This window comes from Vanessa cardui, chromosome 10, assembly GCF_905220365.1.
Source record: "Vanessa cardui chromosome 10, ilVanCard2.1, whole genome shotgun sequence".
Taxonomy (NCBI): domain Eukaryota; kingdom Metazoa; phylum Arthropoda; class Insecta; order Lepidoptera; family Nymphalidae; genus Vanessa; species Vanessa cardui.
In genome coordinates, this window is record NC_061132.1 from 1,327,243 (window position 1) to 1,345,162 (window position 17,920).

Here is a 17,920-nt window from a genome sequence, read left to right on the forward strand (position 1 = left end):
TAAAGATAAACAAAAGTATTCCAAGTGATTTTCTAGATTACGAACTATTCTTGATAGTTAAAATAACAAATTGAAACGCATTTTATGAACATTCGTTATAAATACCGCAGATTTTATTTAAGATTGACTACTTATATTATGTCGATTAAAAAAAAAAACATTTTATCTACATCCGTGGGATCCCTTATACATAAATAAACAATATAACAGTGTAATTAAAATAAGTTTAAAATTGTACGCAAAAAAATGTAACACCTAATTAATTATAAAATAAAAATTGTTATACTAACCCTTATCTTCAAACAATACAAATAAAATTAACATTGAAAATTGAGTTTAGCGAGCAGCCTAATCATGTAATTTTTATGACGCCGAGCGAGCATCTTAAAAATTCAATCTTTTTTTCGCTAATAACTCCAACGCCATATTGTGCACTACTATGCGTTTATGATTAATATATATTTATTAATAATACCACATTATTACACTTATTTCCAACCAAATTTTATTTCCATAATCCTGATAACAGTTTCGTCAATTTTCAAAACACAAATCGCGAATCCATAGTGAATGTTATAGACTAATCAATCTCTCGACCAATGAGATCGCGTCAATTTGCTTTCAAATATTGTTTATTTGGTATTTCTCCTGTCATGGTTGGAATAGAGTATACAAATAATCACATTTTTACCACACTTTGATTAACATTTCTTTTTAGTGAAGTAGAAATAAAAAAATAATCAATATGAAAAATAGTTTTATTTACATTGTTTTCCAATATTTCTAGCATACATAAACAATTCTTATAACAAACAATTATTAACAACGATGAAAATAACTTAAATAACAAATAAAATTATCCATTAATTACCTGTAAACAACAAATTTAGATATTAGTTCAGCAAATTAAATTTGCAACTTACTACTGTGAGATTTTATTGGTAAGTAAGTCAGTGTACAGATTGGACATGTAAATAATCACAATGATTTTACATCTTAGATAGTATGAGGTTTGAAAAAAAAATAACATCTTAAATTCCATTCTTGATGACTGGTTGATAAAGTGATTTACATTAATGGTACCATCATGTATTTATAAAGCTGACCTCCAAGTAAATATTTCATTGTCATATAAATAATCAATTACAATAGTGCAATAGTTAAATATCCAAGTAAAAACCAGTTAAACTGCGTTTTACAGAATTAAATGTAAAAATACGAATCCACAAGAAGAAATTCAGTAGTTCCTCTTCCATTGATTAATCAAGTATTTTTACTCACAGAGGCGCGTTCTTTCACGTTCAATAAAGTAAACATAACAGAAATATCTAATTTGTAATTATTTTGCTTATAGTTGTTTCAAGTACACTTGTGACGTGAGACATTGTATGTGTGTTGCTCATTTGTCTCGCACGCCGATAATTGATTGAATGCGGCGCTTTCGTCAACGATGTGAGTGTGGACTTTTTTTATAAATGTAATGAAAAATTTTGAAAGAAACAAACCTACTCGTCCGGCATCTTAACTGGCAGCCCCCTGGCCACCATACTGCTGGCAATCATTATAAAGTTGGTGGCGCCCCGGGCTCGGCACATCGCGCGGAGCATGTCGCGCTCTGGAGGCACGGGGTCTCTCTGTTCCACATTCAGGTCTGAAATCCAAACCGTTACGAGTCAGATAACGTCCGGCGACTCCCACTCGATGGATATATTAATTTAAATAATTGTATTAACTAATATGACTGTATTTTTTTTAAATGTTGAAAAAGAGCCTGCCATGCCTTTTCTGTTTAATTTTTTATACTAAATTAACATTGATTTGTAAATATGTATGTATATGTATCTATATAGTATATATAAATAATATACGTAGTATATGTATTTTGTGTATTGTATTTTTATGTATGTTTATGTATTATATTTTTTATTTATGTAAGTATTTATATTTTCTACACTACAGTCTGCACTATTTTGCCCGCTACATCACCCTGTCACTGACCTCCATAGGTTGACTGGAAGAAATATCTTTTAGAGATAAGTCCACCTTTGCCTGTACATATATTACTGTACCATCAATGTAACATATTTTAGTGCAATAAAGAATATATAAAAGAGTAACTACTGAGTTTCTTGTCGGTTCTTCTCGGTAGAATCTACTTTCCGAACCGGTGGTAGCTTCACTTAATTGTTAAATGACTATTCAAAAGTGCTTGTAAAAGCCAACTTGAATAAAGTATATTTCGATTTCGATGAGTAATGAGATGTCTGGCGGGCTCACCCAGCACGCCGCGGCTCCAGTCGGCCTTGCCCACGCGGCGCCAGGGCAGCGGCGCGGCGGACGGCACGGCGAGCGCCAGCAGCGCGCTGACCGCCTTGTCCACCTCCAGGTCGGTGACCTCCCACAGCATGCCGAGCACGAGCGGGCAGGCGGCGCCGTGCAGCGCGTGGTGCGCGGCGGCGGCGGGCGCGCGCGCGGGCGGCCGCGCCAGGCGCACGGAGCCGCAGCCGGCCAGCAGCACGGCGGCGCGCGCGCGCCCCCCGCCCGCGCCGCCCGCGCCGCCCGCAGCCCCCGCGCCGCCGTCGCCGTGCCCGCAGTACAGGAACACGTCGGCGGCGCGCAGGTCGCGCTGCAGGCGCTCGGGCGGCGGCGCGCTGCCCACGTGGCCGCTCCACGCCGGGCACCAGTAGCGCACGAACGAGCTCATGCGCAGCTCCATCCGCTCGAGGTTCTTCTCTGAAAACGCGAAACATATTCGTGTTACACGATTACTCTTGACGCATCGATGGGCAACGGAGTAATTAACCTTTGACCTTCTTCTTTCAAACAGGTGTTACTTGCAAGTAGTATTTTTGTATAGTTACTACATATTAAGAATGCTAAAAGTAGCGCCATCTAGTGTAAGCTACATGTTATTACTATTTGTTTTAAATAAAATAAACAACAGTCTGTTTCAAACAATCGTATCGATCCGTGCGTTTCATTAAGTAGTAGTACTACTACTACTTTCCCCAAGTGTACTCGTTTCAATTCTTTCAAAATAGCTTATAAGAACCATAAATAACTATATTTTATTTTAACTATATAGTTTTTATTTATTTATTTTTATTTTATTTATTTGTAACAAAATCCAAAGCTTATACAAAAGTAATTAATAAAAGAAAAATACATTGTCCAAACAGAAGCCAATTTCGGATTTACATTTTTTTTGCTTATCAGCTATGGTAAACTAAGGACAGTAAGTTCCTGAAGAAAAAAATACAAAGCAAAAATACAGTTTTTAGAAAATAAATGACAATATTATGTAATATTGTCTTCAAATTACATATTATGCTTTTTTTCTTACCAGGATTTATTACATATCTGCCAACATCTGCTTTTGCCATGAAATAGCCATCGACAATGCTGTCTTCGTGGATCTTATACAGCATGTACAGGAAGTGGATGTTTTCTATACGCGATACAGGCTGCTGGTTTATTATTGGCAGGGTCTCCCACGGAAATGTATCAAGCATCTGTAATTTACATTATTTTTTTTATTATATTAAAATCTATTTTTTCTAATGAGATATTAATACCGACAAACAGTTATTGATTGCATATTTAAATTAACAACTTATATTAACTTTAATTTTATTACCATAGACAACAATTACACTGACATTCAAGGGACTATTTTTCACGAATTAATAGCATAGATTAATTTCACCAATTGACCAATTTCATGCTGATTTAAGTTCTTATGTATAAGTATACCTCAAGTATGCCCGCCCTAAAACAGTAGATTACAATTGTCTGATATACATGAAGTATTTATCGGCACGTCTATGTGCCCTAATTGTTTTCTTTATATTTATATATGAATAAAATATATGTATGTATTATTTTCTCTTATTAAAACATTGTAAATAACACATGCAGGGACCATCAGTTGATTCATAGACAATGTAATAGTAGGAACATGCCAAATAGAGGCATCCTACCGATTACGTTCTAAGCCCAAGTACAGTCTCATAGAACACTCCCTCAGGACGAATTCTAAGTCTACCACTCGCCCCAACACTCGGTGACGCTAATAAGGCCAGTAGGGTCAACAGCACAATAACACATAGACACAAAAAAATAGAGGCACCCTCTTATCGGCGCTCGATCAATGCACATGTCATGACCACGCTGCATAAAGTTGATTAGACATTGAACTTACTGTGAGTTTGATTAAAGTAAGTGTCAATCGAGTCGAGATGGCCCAGTGGTTAGAACGCGTGCATCTTAACCGATGATTGCGGGTTCAAACCCAGGCAAACGCCGCTGATTCATGTGCTTAATTTGTCTTTATAATTCATCTCATGCTCAGCAGTGAATCGTGAGGAAACCTGCATGTGACAAATTGCATAGAAATTCTGCCACATGTGCATTCCACCAACCCGCATTGGAACAGCGTGGTGGAATATGTTCCAAACCTTCTCCTCAAACGGAAAGGAGGCCTTTAGCTCAGCGGTGGGAATTTACAGGCTGTTGTTGTTTGTTGTTGTTGTGTCAATCCACTTTTTTTTTTTAATTTATTCATCTACACAAATGAAGTTGTTCACCGAGCCTATTTATACTAGCGACCCACATATGCATCGCAAGAGAGCAATTCTGATTTTGATCTATTAAAAAAACGCATCAAAATCACACACAGGAACGGACAAACAGCGGGAAGTACGTGTTTTATATGTAGTGATTCACTTACTTCGTCAACAATGAGTATGACCGGGTTACGTCTCGCCTTCTTTAAGTCATCCCATTCATCACCATCTCGTATCTTCATTGCAACTTGAGAGAACGCTTTTATACCATCAACAAGCGTAAAGTTATGAATTCTCTCGAAACATTTTGACAAACATTTCAAACACAATTCATTTACAAATTTAAATTCGTTATTGCAATCTTCGCAGTCACTTGTATTTAAAAATTTCCTGACATCATCAATGTTGCCGTGTTCAGTTAGAATTTTTCTTAAGCACGATTTAATTTGTTGTGATGACAACACTGAACTGTTTTCAAGCAGGTTGTATAGAAGAACTTTTTGTTTTTTCGTTAGTTTGAAGAACCTGTAATAGAAAAATAATAAAATGCAAAAAATTCACATGATATAAAAACATATATAAAAACATTCAGTTAAAAAACTTAAAAAATACTCTATTTTGTGTATGTTCGACACGCATCCAATAAAAGCCCCCTAAACTACGTGATTGGGTTGTTCTTCAAAAGCTAGGAAAAATGCTTTCCGACGAAATATTTTAACAAAAAAAAGAATTAGGATACCATTGATAGCCTTTTTTATTTATATTTAGGATTATTATATACGTTACTAAGTAAATAAAAAACAAATGAATATATTTTTTTATATAAAGTTTAAAAATGAGCTCTCAACGTCATTATGCTCAAGTTCCGATTGCCGTCTCTAGATGTAAAATTTGTTATTAAAAAATCTATGTATACTTAATAATTGTAATTATGTTACTGAGGTTAAGTTTAATACATTATCTTATATTTAGATTGAAAAATATTTCCCAGTATGGCAAAAATTATCGTAAACAAAACATTTAATTTTTGTCACAAAAAGAAAAACATTTGTCGCGGTAACATTGATTATTCTTTTGAGTGAACAACTTAATTCCTAATGCAACGCTAATATACCCTACCGGGTGCGCGGGGAGAGTCCTCAGTCGACGACAATATTTCGGTAAGAGAACACGTACGCTTTCAAAAACTGTAAGTACATTTTGATGGTTATTTGCATTTTGTCATAAAAAATGTCATTTGTATCCGAATCTTAAATACTTTAATGTGCACATTAAATATATTTGTTTAATAATACAATAAAAGCAAGTTGTAAACAGCTTCAACTAATGTAATTATTTCGTTGGTATTATGCTCACAGACAAGTCTGTACAAGTTTTCTTCTAATTTGGTCATTCTGCGATACGTCATTGTGGTCAACTTGTTGTTGAGACCAATGACGGTAAGTTTCATACAATGATGTTTGCCTTTTCTTTAATGACGACTTGTTACCAAGAATGATTCCAAGTTTTGTGCAAATTTTATGTTTTCATTAATTAAGGAAGTAAGAGCTATATTACATTGAGGATAAAAATTAAGATTACCTCTATGGTCCCTTATTTTTTTGCTTTTAGAATATAACGTTTTCATTATTATATTCACGTTATTAGGTCATTCGCAAATGACCTCTGTCTTAAATTTAGTTAAATTTTGGTAAATCTTGATTTCACAATAGTGGCATTAAATTATTTATAAACAAATGACATTTATTGCTGTACTAAAATTTGGGCATGCTTTATAACTTTAAAACAAAATATATATTTTTATTGCAGCAAAAAATGCCACAAACCAAAGAACAACGATTAGAAAGCCAACGTTTGTGTAAAAGAAGACGCTATCAGGAAATTAAAAATGATCCGGAGCTCCTAGCGGTTGAAAAAGAAAAAAGAAGGAAACAATATCTTAAAACAAAGGAAGAAAAGAAGATTCTTCAGATCAAAGATCAAACTCCCAGATCTCAGAGAGAACAAAGAAGAAGATGTGACAGACAAAAAGAAAATTTGTATAAAGATGCGACAATAGAGACAATCCAAGTTAATGCAGTCGCGGTTCCGAATTTGCTTAACGATGCTGATAATAGTCTTAATGAGGGGGATCCTTTGCAACACGATTGTGAATGCCAAGTCGTCAAACGTACAGTCAGAAAAATTAGATATACGGAATTTAAGAAAAGGAAGGTATTGATATCTATAATTAAATCATTAAAAAAGAAGAATGAATCACAACGAAAAACTATAACTAATCTACGGAATAAACTCGAGTTCATACAAAATTTACCAGATGAAGACCGAAATAAAATAATAAACAGCAAGCCACCTAAAGAACGAAATTTTTCATCCAAGAGCACATACCGTAAAAAGAGCTTATCTGAAATAAAAAATGCAATCACATCATTTTATTGTGACGACGCAAATAGCACCATTGCTGCAGGAAAAAAAGAATTTATTTCAAGGAATAAAAAAAGAATGCAAAAGCGATATCTGACAGCTCCATTAATTGATTTATACAAAATATTCATAAATGATACCAAAAATAGAATCCATTATTCATTTTTCTGCAAAAACCGACCTTTTTGGGTATTGCACCCCAAACCGGCTAACCGAGATACATGCATGTGTATTACTCATATAAATATGGAACTGTTGGTGAGTGCTTTGAATAAGGCATCTATAATTGATGAAAAAAAACCGCAAGATATATTAACCACACTGTGTTGTGATACAAACAACACAGAATGCTTGCAAAGAATGTGCCAATCTTGTGCAACACGTCACATTGCTTACAAACCATTTAATAATGAACATAATTTAATATTTTTTCAATGGCAGAGAGTTAAACAAAAAGATGGTGCCAAAATACAAGTTTTAACAGTAAAACAAAAAATCGAATTGAAACCTTTAGAAGCTACTTCCAAATTAGAAGAAGAACTACCAAAGTACTTTAACCATATCTACAAAATTATTAACCAATATAAAGCGATAAAATCACTTAAGACTAATTTAAATATTCATGAAGCAATCATACACGTCGATTTTTCTGAAAATTATAATTTAAAATATGCTAAAGAAGTTCAATCTTTTCACTTTGGAGGGAGTCGACAACAAGTATCGCTTCACACCGTTGTAATATATACCCACAGTTTTATAACTGGTCAAGTTACTCCCACATCAATGTGTACCCTTAGTCCATGTCTTCGACATGACGCTGCATCAATTTGGGCACATTTGTTACCTGTGCTCGACAAAGTTATAGAACTTAATCAATTCGTTGATACTATTCATTTCTTATCCGACTCTCCATCGTCGCAATATCGTAACAAGTATATGTTTTATATAATCAGTCAGTTATCGTCACAACACTCCAACATAACCAGAATAACGTGGAACTATTCTGAAGCTGGCCACGGCAAGGGTGCTCCAGACGGCGTAGGTGCCACACTTAAAAGATTAGCTGATCAGACGGTTCATTTTGGTACAGATGTTGGAAATTTTGATCAGTTTTACGAACTTATGGAATCGAGATTAGAAAATATTACAATTAAAAGTGTTTCAGAAGAGGATATCATTCAGAGGGAAAAGTTAATTCCTGAATCATTGAAACCATTTAGAGGTACTCTTGCCGTGCACCAAGTCTTATGGGATAAATTTAATCCTAGAATCACTATGAGAAATATGAGTTGTTTCTTATGTGACGTTGGTGAAATTTGCTCCCATGGCAAACATCTGGGTTTTATAAATAACTTATCTGTGAATCAGAATACTAATATTGATGCTTCTGTAGTTCCTTTGAAAAATACTAAGAGTAAATTTTCATTTGCACTTCAAAATAAAATCACTGTTTTATCCGATATTCTTATTGATGTCACTAACAAGATTCCACGTCAGTAAAATCAGGTTTATATGTTGATCCCAACGATATTAATTTAAAAAATCAAAAAATGTAAGTCTACGAGCAAAAAATGCACTCAGTCATAATCGGGATGATTAAATCATCCCGATTATGACTGTTGCTTTGTAATTGTGTGTATATCTTGCATTTGGAAGGTTTTATTGAATACTTAAATATTTGAATTATGATTGTCTGTGATTTTTTATTACCAAAAATTATGTGCTTGTCGCTCTTGCTGAATTGGACGTCAAGTGCGACAATAGTATCCCATTTGCATTATTAAATTGCTGTTTTGTTTATCTTTCTATTAAAATATAATTGGTTGTTTTATAATTCGGTAAATAATTGATTTAGTAACAAATTCTTGTCTACTACCGTATTTTTAAAGCCTTTAAATCATTTTGTGCAACATTGCGTCATTATAATCCCAGCTGTCGTCATTATTGGCGTGTGGAGTCATTGTTCTCAATACAAATATTTTGAAATTTATCAGTTTTTCATTTAATACTGAACATTATCAGGTGCCTTTCTGATTGGAACTTCATTTAGTATGCATAGATTGCATCTACTTTGTTAAAAATAGATTACATAACTTTTTAATGAAAAAACAAAAATATTGTTTAAATAAATTAATTTCAAAGAATAACCCGATTACACTGAGTAAAACAACCGTTGTAAGAAAGGCCCTTGTATATAAACAGAGCGACCCTTATATACCTTCCCGCGAACACAACGCTTGCGCGATTCAGAAATGAGCTGCCTTTGCTTACCGCCTATGACATATGAAGACAACTTCACTAGCGCGATTCAGGATGAATCGTGACATGTTTTAGTGACATACTATTTTATTGAATACATTTTATACCTTATTTTATTTTAAATTTATTTATTATTTTATTAATATTTACATAAAATGTGAGGCTTTAATAGTGTAAACGATGAATGTGACTTTCTAACTTTTCGTCTTATCTCGTTTAAAGAGGCAAGACGGCTAATCTAAACGAAGAATTGTTACGCAGATAATATTATTGTACACCTCCATCATATGAACTATATACCATATACATGTCTTGTCATAATCGGACAAATCGGACTATACTAAAATCTTAGCACAATTACAGTGAACCAGAATTTAAATCTCAGGAATATTTTCCCAATTTTCCAAAGTATTTTTGAATCATTTAAAACAAGCAATGCGTTTTTTCCTTGTTGGATAATTGTAATCTTGAACGCTGATTGGCTTATCATATCGATGATATATAACATCTTTATTCTGATTGGTCAGGAAAGGGCTTCATTAGCCAATCATCGCATCCGTCAAGTCCATAATATTACTTCCAGCCAATTAACCCTCATAAAGATAGTCGTAGATTAGAGAAATTATCACTACATATTATAAAACAAAGTCGCGTACCGCTGTCTGTCCCTATGTATACTTAGATGTTTAAAATTACGCAACGGATTTTGATGTTCTTTTTTTAATAGATAGAGTAATTCGATAAGAAGTTTTTGTATATAATACATGGACAATTTAGTAAAGGAACACTGATAATTTTAGAAGTTTCTATTGTGATATCATATTATTGCACCCGTGCGAAGCCGGGGCGGGTCCCTAGTTTTCATATAAATAACACGGTACCTATACAAAGAAAAGACTAAAAATCAATCAAATTTAATTCGTAAGATCAAGTAAAGCGCGCCAGTGTACCAAGTCAAATTACTAAACGTAATAATCATGATCTTTGCTTAAGTTATAAAAAACATACATTTTTAGTCTCAATTGTTATAATAGCTTTCTTTTTTTTATTATATAGTAGAATATAGTTTCAAGTGCGACTTTAAACTAACATTACTACTAATTTATTCACTCATTGTGTTATTTGCATTTTAATTGGTTCCAGTTTTGTTTAATCTATGATTTCATTTAGACTAATAAAATAGTCTAAGCTTTAGCTTTACTTTAGCGAATATATGAAATAACTGTATTTATAATGTTTCTAAATGACTTTCTATAATAAGGAGTTCTTTAACATTAAATTAATATACATAAACCTAATTTATCACCTGATGAAATGGTCATTTCTTATGGTGCTTTAAGAAATTCAATTCAATCAACCTTAGGAACTATGGTGTTATGTACTTTGTATCTGTAGTTACACTGGCTCACTCAGCTAACTAAACAGATACACAATAATACTATGCATAGCTGCTACGTTGTAGAATATACGATGAGTGGGCGCGACCTAGTCGCGTTTCCACATAGCCTAATCTTCATTGCCAGTTTAAGTTATATTTGATAAAACTTTAACATGATACCAATATATAGACCTTTTTCTCTTTCTGTTACACTTATTATTTGGGTGGAAATGAATACAAAATCTTTCAAATCTCTCTGCATATATATATATATATATATATACAGAGAGATTTGAAAGATATATATATCTTTACTGGTGTACCGAAACTTTGTCGCCAAAACCAAAGCCAAACTCACAAAACTCTAAGCCGACATTATGTAAGGTAACAGCCTGTAAATTTCCCACTGCTGGGCTAAGGCCTCCTCTGCCATTAAGGAGAGGGTTTGGAATAGATTTCACCACACTGTTCCGGTGCCAGTTGGTGTTGACATAGTGTAACTACTTATAATCTGCAGTAATCCAAAATAATGCTACATAAGGGTGTATTTGGCATCAAAAGTCAAGCAGTACTCACCCCCAGTCAGCAATAGCCGTGTCAACGAGATCAATGAGTCTATCCCTCAGTTTAGTATCTATGAGCTTCCCGGTAAGTAAGCTGGACCAACCCCCGAGCCACTCCTTATACATCACGTTGATCACGCTCTGGAAATATAATGTTTCATCTATTTATTCACAAACTATAAAAAAAATTATGATACTATGACCAATCGGAGCTGAATCGTCAATGGATAGGTGTTAATATATTTAGAATTACTTTGGTCTCCCCTACGTTTAGCAGTGAAGGAATCGTGAGGAAACCTACATGTGTCTTATATCAACGAAATTCTGCCAAATATATGTCCACAAACACATTCCGTTACGGAATAAGCTCTATGCCTTTTCAAATAAAGAGGAGACCTACTACTTACTACCTTACTACTAAGCTACCGTATTAACTATTAACCATTCTAAAGAACTACCTAATACCTGAAGCATAGGAAATTTAGGTAGGAAATTTAGTTACAATATTTAAAAATGTATTAACTTTTTAAATATTCTGTTAAATTTCAACTTTAGACATCCCTGAGTGAGAGTTAATACACAAGCATAAAAATGTAAGTGTGCAATACTACATACACTATGACTAAAAGTTAATGTCTGAAAAATTACTGATCACCCGGTGGAACACCAGTGCAATTTCAAGTATTAATTTTTTTTAGATCGATATTCGGTGTTGATGGAAATAAATAGAGCATTTTCCAAGTCCTAAACGAAAAGTAGTTTTACACACTGTTATGTCTCTTTTGTGGGTCGAGATGGCCCAGTGGTTAGAACGCGTGCATCTGAACCGATGATTGCGGGTTCAAACCCAGGCAAGCACCGCTGATTCATGTGCTTAATTTGTCTTCATAATTGATCTCGTGCTCAGCGGTGAAGGAAAACATCGTGAGGAAACCTGCATGTGAAAAATTTCATAGAAATTCTGCCACATGTGTATTCCACCAACCCGCATTGGAACAGCGTGGTGGAATATGTTCCAAACCTTCTCCTCAAAGGGAGAGGAGACCTTTAGCCCAGCAGTGGGAATTTACAGGCTGTTGTTGATGTTGTTGTATGTCTCTTTTTACGTCCTTTATGTAGTATTATTAATATTTCTGTATTAAAAGAAAAACATTTATATTCTACCTTCATCCTCAAATCAATATCCTCACGGCGGCTCCAATAATTTTGCACCAAGCGTTTGTTGTTTAAAAACTGTGCATTATCTATGGTCTTGTAATTTTCATCGAGGATTGAGTATAACTCTTCAAAGAGCGGTTTCTCCTCACCTACAATTATATATACTGTTGGAATAAACAAGCAACATCTGCGTCAAGTCACACAACTTCCCTTTAAAAAAAAAAAAAAGGCGGGAGATTCGTGGCTGACACATTGAGATCGCGAATATAATTATTACGGTGTAATGGGATTATTGATGGTTATTTGTGTTGTAGACTAAATGTTTTTCTTTTGTTGTATATTGATTGTTATTGTAAATTAAAGGTAATTTTAGAGGTTAGCCTACTTCCTACTTCTGGTTCTAAAAATACCATTTAAAAATTCCACAGGACTTGTGATATTTTTCAACCACTATTTATAAATTTGTGTATGAAATACACGCTTGTCTTATTAATAGTTTAAATTAAATAACTAAAATCTAGTTTAACTTTGGAAGCGCAACTTCATTACACAATATAAAACAAAGTCGCTTACCGCTGTCTATCCCTGTGTATGCTTAGGTCTTTCACATTACACAACGGATTTTGATGCGGTTTTTCTAATAGATAGATGAATCAACAAGATGAAGTTTCATATGTATAATACATGCACAATATACAATATATCAGAAAATGATTAAAAAACTGTGAATAATGTAAGACAGTCTGCAATACATTTAGTATCAGCAATGCAACCATGCGAAGCCGAGGCGCGTCGCTAGTATACACTAAAACCTACTCCGACACACGCTCCATCTTTTAGTATAGTCTGTATGTGTACTGATGAAGTATTTTTCTCCGTTAATGATTATAAAAATAACCTTCATTTGTTAATATATGTTCGAGATGGCTCACAAGTGAATCACAAGTCTGAAAATTGCATCTAAACTTACTAGTATGCTTAATTTGTTTACTTATTACTAGCGATCAGACCCTACTTCGCACGGCTGCAATTCTGATACTAAATATAAGAATTTGTTTATAAACGTACACAGTTATTGTCATGAGACTTAAAATTTTTGTAAACATTTTTAATGTATTATAGTACTATTACTGTACTGTACTGTGTTACTGTAGTAGATTACTACTAATACATTAATTCTTCCTATCTCGTTGGTTTACAAATGCGCAAAACAAAAAATTTAAACATTAGATACTATTAAAATTATCAATATTTCTATTCCATATTGTACATATATTATACATATAAACCTTTTGAATCAATCTATCTATAGAAAAAAGCGCATCAAAATCCGTTGCGTAATTTTAAAGATCTAAGCATACATAGGGACAGACATCTTTGTATGTGTATCAGTCACTCACACTAATGCATCCCGATATTTTAACGTGGTGGGGAGTCTTATCGAGTGAACAGTTGATTGTTATTATATTCGTACAACTTACTTCACAAGCAACAATCCTATATTAATAGAAATTACAATGGAGAAAGTTTCATCTAAATTAATTTTTTTATTAACAATTGCATTTGAGTACTTCCTTCCTTACTTTTATAATTACGAAATTTTTTCGCTTTTATATATAAAGATCAGACCTGTCTTAAGTACTAGTACTGCAAGTAAGCAGTATTCAATCAAAGCAAGCAATGGCAACCATTCTTACCAAAAAAAAACAGTTTTTAATAGACATTCTGTGGAGACCTCAATCTCAAACTTGATTATTATCATCAAGATAACCTACTCAATCATCTTTGGATTCCCTGCACGCTAGGTAAATACAGAATAGATAGGATAGCCTGCCTGTCTAAATTTAACTCTGAAACTAGGTTGTCTGAACTAGATGAGTTAGTAGCAATGAATTAGCCCTCACACAACACACCAATTTTTTCAAAATTCGAAATAAAATTTTCAGTATTATAATTGTGTCGTAAAATAGTTACTAACTATACTAATTTTATAAATGTGAAAGTAACTGTCTGTCTGTCGCTCTTTGACGAACAAACCGATGAACCGATTTTGATGAAATTTGTTGTGAAACAAACTTAAACTCCAAGGAAGGACATAGACTGCTTTTTTCAAGCCGTCTGCGTCAAGCGGCCTGTCAAGCCGCAGGTGACAACTAGTTATAACTTATAAATAAAAATTAACTGTACCTTTAGTCACATTTGCCGGTATTTCAATAGTCAATGGTCCGATATCTTCATCCAAGTAGTCATTGGTTAGTAGAGTGAGGTATAAAGAATTAATTTCCGTCCTGTAGTCGACAAATAGTTTCAAATTCTCATTTGGATTATATGGTGCCGTCAACTGGATTATTGTCCATTCTGTAATAAAAGTTATTATTATGTTTAATTATGTTAACTGCTACCACTAATCAGAATAAAAGTAATTAACAGGTGAAAGGTAACATACATCTTTTTGTATATGTTTGGTATTAGTCATATTAAAATAATGGTCTCACAAATAAGTTAATTATTTTTAAATGATTTATCAAATTTGGTTTAGATTTTACTGAACTAATAAATAACCTTTTGATGGTACTAAATAAATCAATAAAATAAATTCTTAGGCAACTTTTGGGTCAGCTACAACTTGATAAAAACAACAGTGATCAAGTAATATACAAGAAATAATAATACAAAATCTATACTAATAGTAGTAGTAGCTCTTTCACTGGTTTGATCTTTCACAATTTGATAGTTTTTCAAATGAAGTATGCTTTACCTTTAAGTAACAATATAGGATATGTTATTATGCCTAACACTCAATGACCAACTTCTAAGATGCAGTAGGTATGGAAATAGTTCATAAAAGTCTTGACAGGTAAAGTTCTTACCTTTAGGCAGCTCCCTCAATATCTTAAAGAAGTTGTCAATATTGTTATCCGGGCCAAATCTCATGTACTTCTTATAGAGAGGTAAATCATCATCATATTCATATTGGTTTAATATTTCATTTGTTTCAGTATCATTTGAAAACAATTGTAATAATTCCTCATCTTCTTTTGATCTTAAAATTATAATTTACAAAATATTTGAAAACTATTGATTAGAAATACTGAATAATGACTTATCACACTTTAAAATTAACAGGTTTAATTTTATTTCATGATTTTTCTCTTACTAGATTTAATCAAAATGATGAGTTTAAATTTAAGCTCAAAATTAAAGTGCCTGAGACAGTTTAGAAGAAAAAAGCAATACTTACATTACGGGATTAGCATCGATAATATCTTGAATGGGTTTTATATAGGCTGTTATTTTACTTAATTTATTATCTTAAAAGAAAGAACAGTGATTTAATGATTTCCATAATAAGATTACATATTATATATTGCATAAAACACAAACTAAAGTTACTATTATTCATTGTACAATAACGAACACAAGTTTAAAATGCTCGATTGATATAAACAATTTCTTTAAGTTGTGACATTTTTTTAATGCTACAATTAAGCAGAGAGACAAACGAGGTATCTGGTTATAAGTGATCACGATAGTTGGTGCTGTTACAAATGTTGACCATTTCTTGCATTGCCAATGTACCACTAATCTTGGGAACTATTTATGACACTTATACATGTAGCTACACCGCCTTACTCACTCTTTCAACCATAAAATATCCATAATAGGTATTACTAGCAGGTATATTAACAGGCAGTTCGCACAAAGTCCTACCACTAAGTACATTATAGCATTTATATTACTGTGGCATATATACCTGCATTTCGTAGTTGTTCATCTCTGTAAACAGTGATCGTCCGTAACGTAGGTGATGCAGATTCACTAAAATAAAAGGCACACTGTCTCTCTTGACCCTCAGCTAGATATTCGACTCCCATCAATTTCCTTCCGCCTACAATTTAAAACTTATATTTTAGTAAGTACATGAAATTTATTATCACTTGTAAGTATTTTAAAAAGTTATATTTTATATTGAGTAGTTTGATATAGTCGAAAATGAATTTAAAAGTCAATTTTGATTTGATGAAAGCAACAAAATCATACTTACTTTCATAATTTGGCCCGCTAGGAGTGCTTGGTATTTCCTTTACATACTTATTGAGTATGTTTTTATAAACTGGCTTAGTATACTCAATCTCATTAGTAAACACATCAAAATCCTCCATTTGAATTTATTATATTCAAAAAACTAATAAAATAAATAGTAAACACAAACGACACAGTTATTAGTTTCATAAATTCAAATTTTTGACATTTACATTTTATAACGAGCGTTACTAAATACAAGATTATAGACTTTATTGATATACAGTTAAAGTTAAAAAAATATAAATTATTTTAAATGTCATCTGTATCGTTTTTTTTTTTAAATTCTGTTTGGTGAATGCAAAAGTCTAACTCCGTACAGCCTTATCGTCAGTAATATTTGTCCTTTTGGAAATACCTATCTTAATTTACAATAAATTTATACTATTGTAATCATTAAATAATTAGCATATTCACTGTTATAGATCATGATCTTACTACTTGATACTTAATACTTGATAGTAATTTAGGTGTACAAACCTATTTAATCAAATAGCCCAAGCCTATATTTTATTATAGTTATTTAAGATCGCATCGCTTCTATACATGTATATTGTAAGTAAAAAATATTAAATATTCATTCATAGATTGTAATCCGACGAATATCATTATATTTAAGTTATATAAAATCGTAATTGTTTCCAGCGTTATACCAGTATTTTTTGTTTATCAAAAATTAAATTATTCTATACAATGTCAGTGGTCTCACAATAAATAGATAAGTATTTGGAGTGATATTAATAAAAACCGCAGTAAAAGCATAGCGCATAAGTTCAATTGACGGTCCGCTAATGAATGACAAAGAAAATTAATATTGAAATTCCATTTGCATTATGCAATCCGCATACTAATAAAATGAACTCTAATGCTTATTGACTTTCACATTCTTAGTCTTCTGATTTTATAGACTAGATTATTATTAAATACTGAGATACTTTATTTAGTAAGTATTTTGTATCGTAAAATTTTAAGACTAGATTGACCATGCCCATAATGCACAATATTAATACTATTGCGTGATAGTCACTTACTTAACTTTGCCAAGTATTTAATTTAAATCACATGAAAAATCTTCGACTAATACTTATTACTCCATAAAGAATCACATATTATAATAAAAAGTATGTGTTAGCAAATAGCATTCATAGATTTCCATGTTGCTTATAGGATAAATAATTATTTAATGATAGCTTAGTTTCTTCACGTAGATTTAGTAGAGATAAATAAACACAACTAAACTAGCGAAAATTATATACTCTTAAGCTAATATTTAAGTTTAAAAAGTAAAATAAACGATGAATAATAACTAGATGTTTTTACTTACTAATTTGTACTTTTAAATGTTGCCTGTGTGAAGATGTTCGCATTTTAGGCTGTTACTGATACCGACGGCACTAACCACTTTTTTTTTTAAATACTACCTTCAAGTGCTCGACCACATGTGCTTAATTTTTTTACCCGCCAAAACATGTGTAGCGCATATAATTATT

The 17,920-nt window shown here is 32.7% G+C and overlaps 1 protein-coding gene and 1 long non-coding RNA gene across 3 annotated transcripts; one reads left to right on the forward strand and one right to left on the reverse strand.

Annotated features, from left to right (window-relative positions):
- Positions 1–837: 837 nt before the first annotated feature.
- Positions 838–16,566, reverse strand: LOC124533163 (separin). Of its 2 annotated transcripts, none has more exons than XM_047108332.1 (12): positions 16,393–16,566; positions 16,102–16,236; positions 15,589–15,658; positions 15,218–15,390; positions 14,535–14,705; positions 12,354–12,496; positions 11,203–11,330; positions 4,730–5,090; positions 3,344–3,512; positions 2,278–2,733; positions 1,510–1,651; positions 838–871 (listed from the first exon to the last, which is right to left on the reverse strand). In XM_047108332.1, exons 1-12 carry the CDS (start codon positions 16,508–16,510, stop codon positions 868–870), a joined length of 2,070 nt encoding a protein of 689 aa, XP_046964288.1. In that variant the 5' UTR covers positions 16,511–16,566; the 3' UTR covers positions 838–867. The 2 variants fall into 2 exon arrangements, with proteins under 2 accessions (XP_046964288.1, XP_046964287.1); XM_047108331.1 differs by having other exon boundaries at positions 847–871; positions 1,506–1,651.
- On the forward strand, positions 5,620–6,583 carry LOC124533164. Its single transcript, XR_006966679.1, has 2 exons — positions 5,620–5,754; positions 6,375–6,583. It is a non-coding gene; the product is annotated as an uncharacterized LOC124533164 (long non-coding RNA).
- Positions 16,567–17,920: the final 1,354 nt, after the last annotated feature.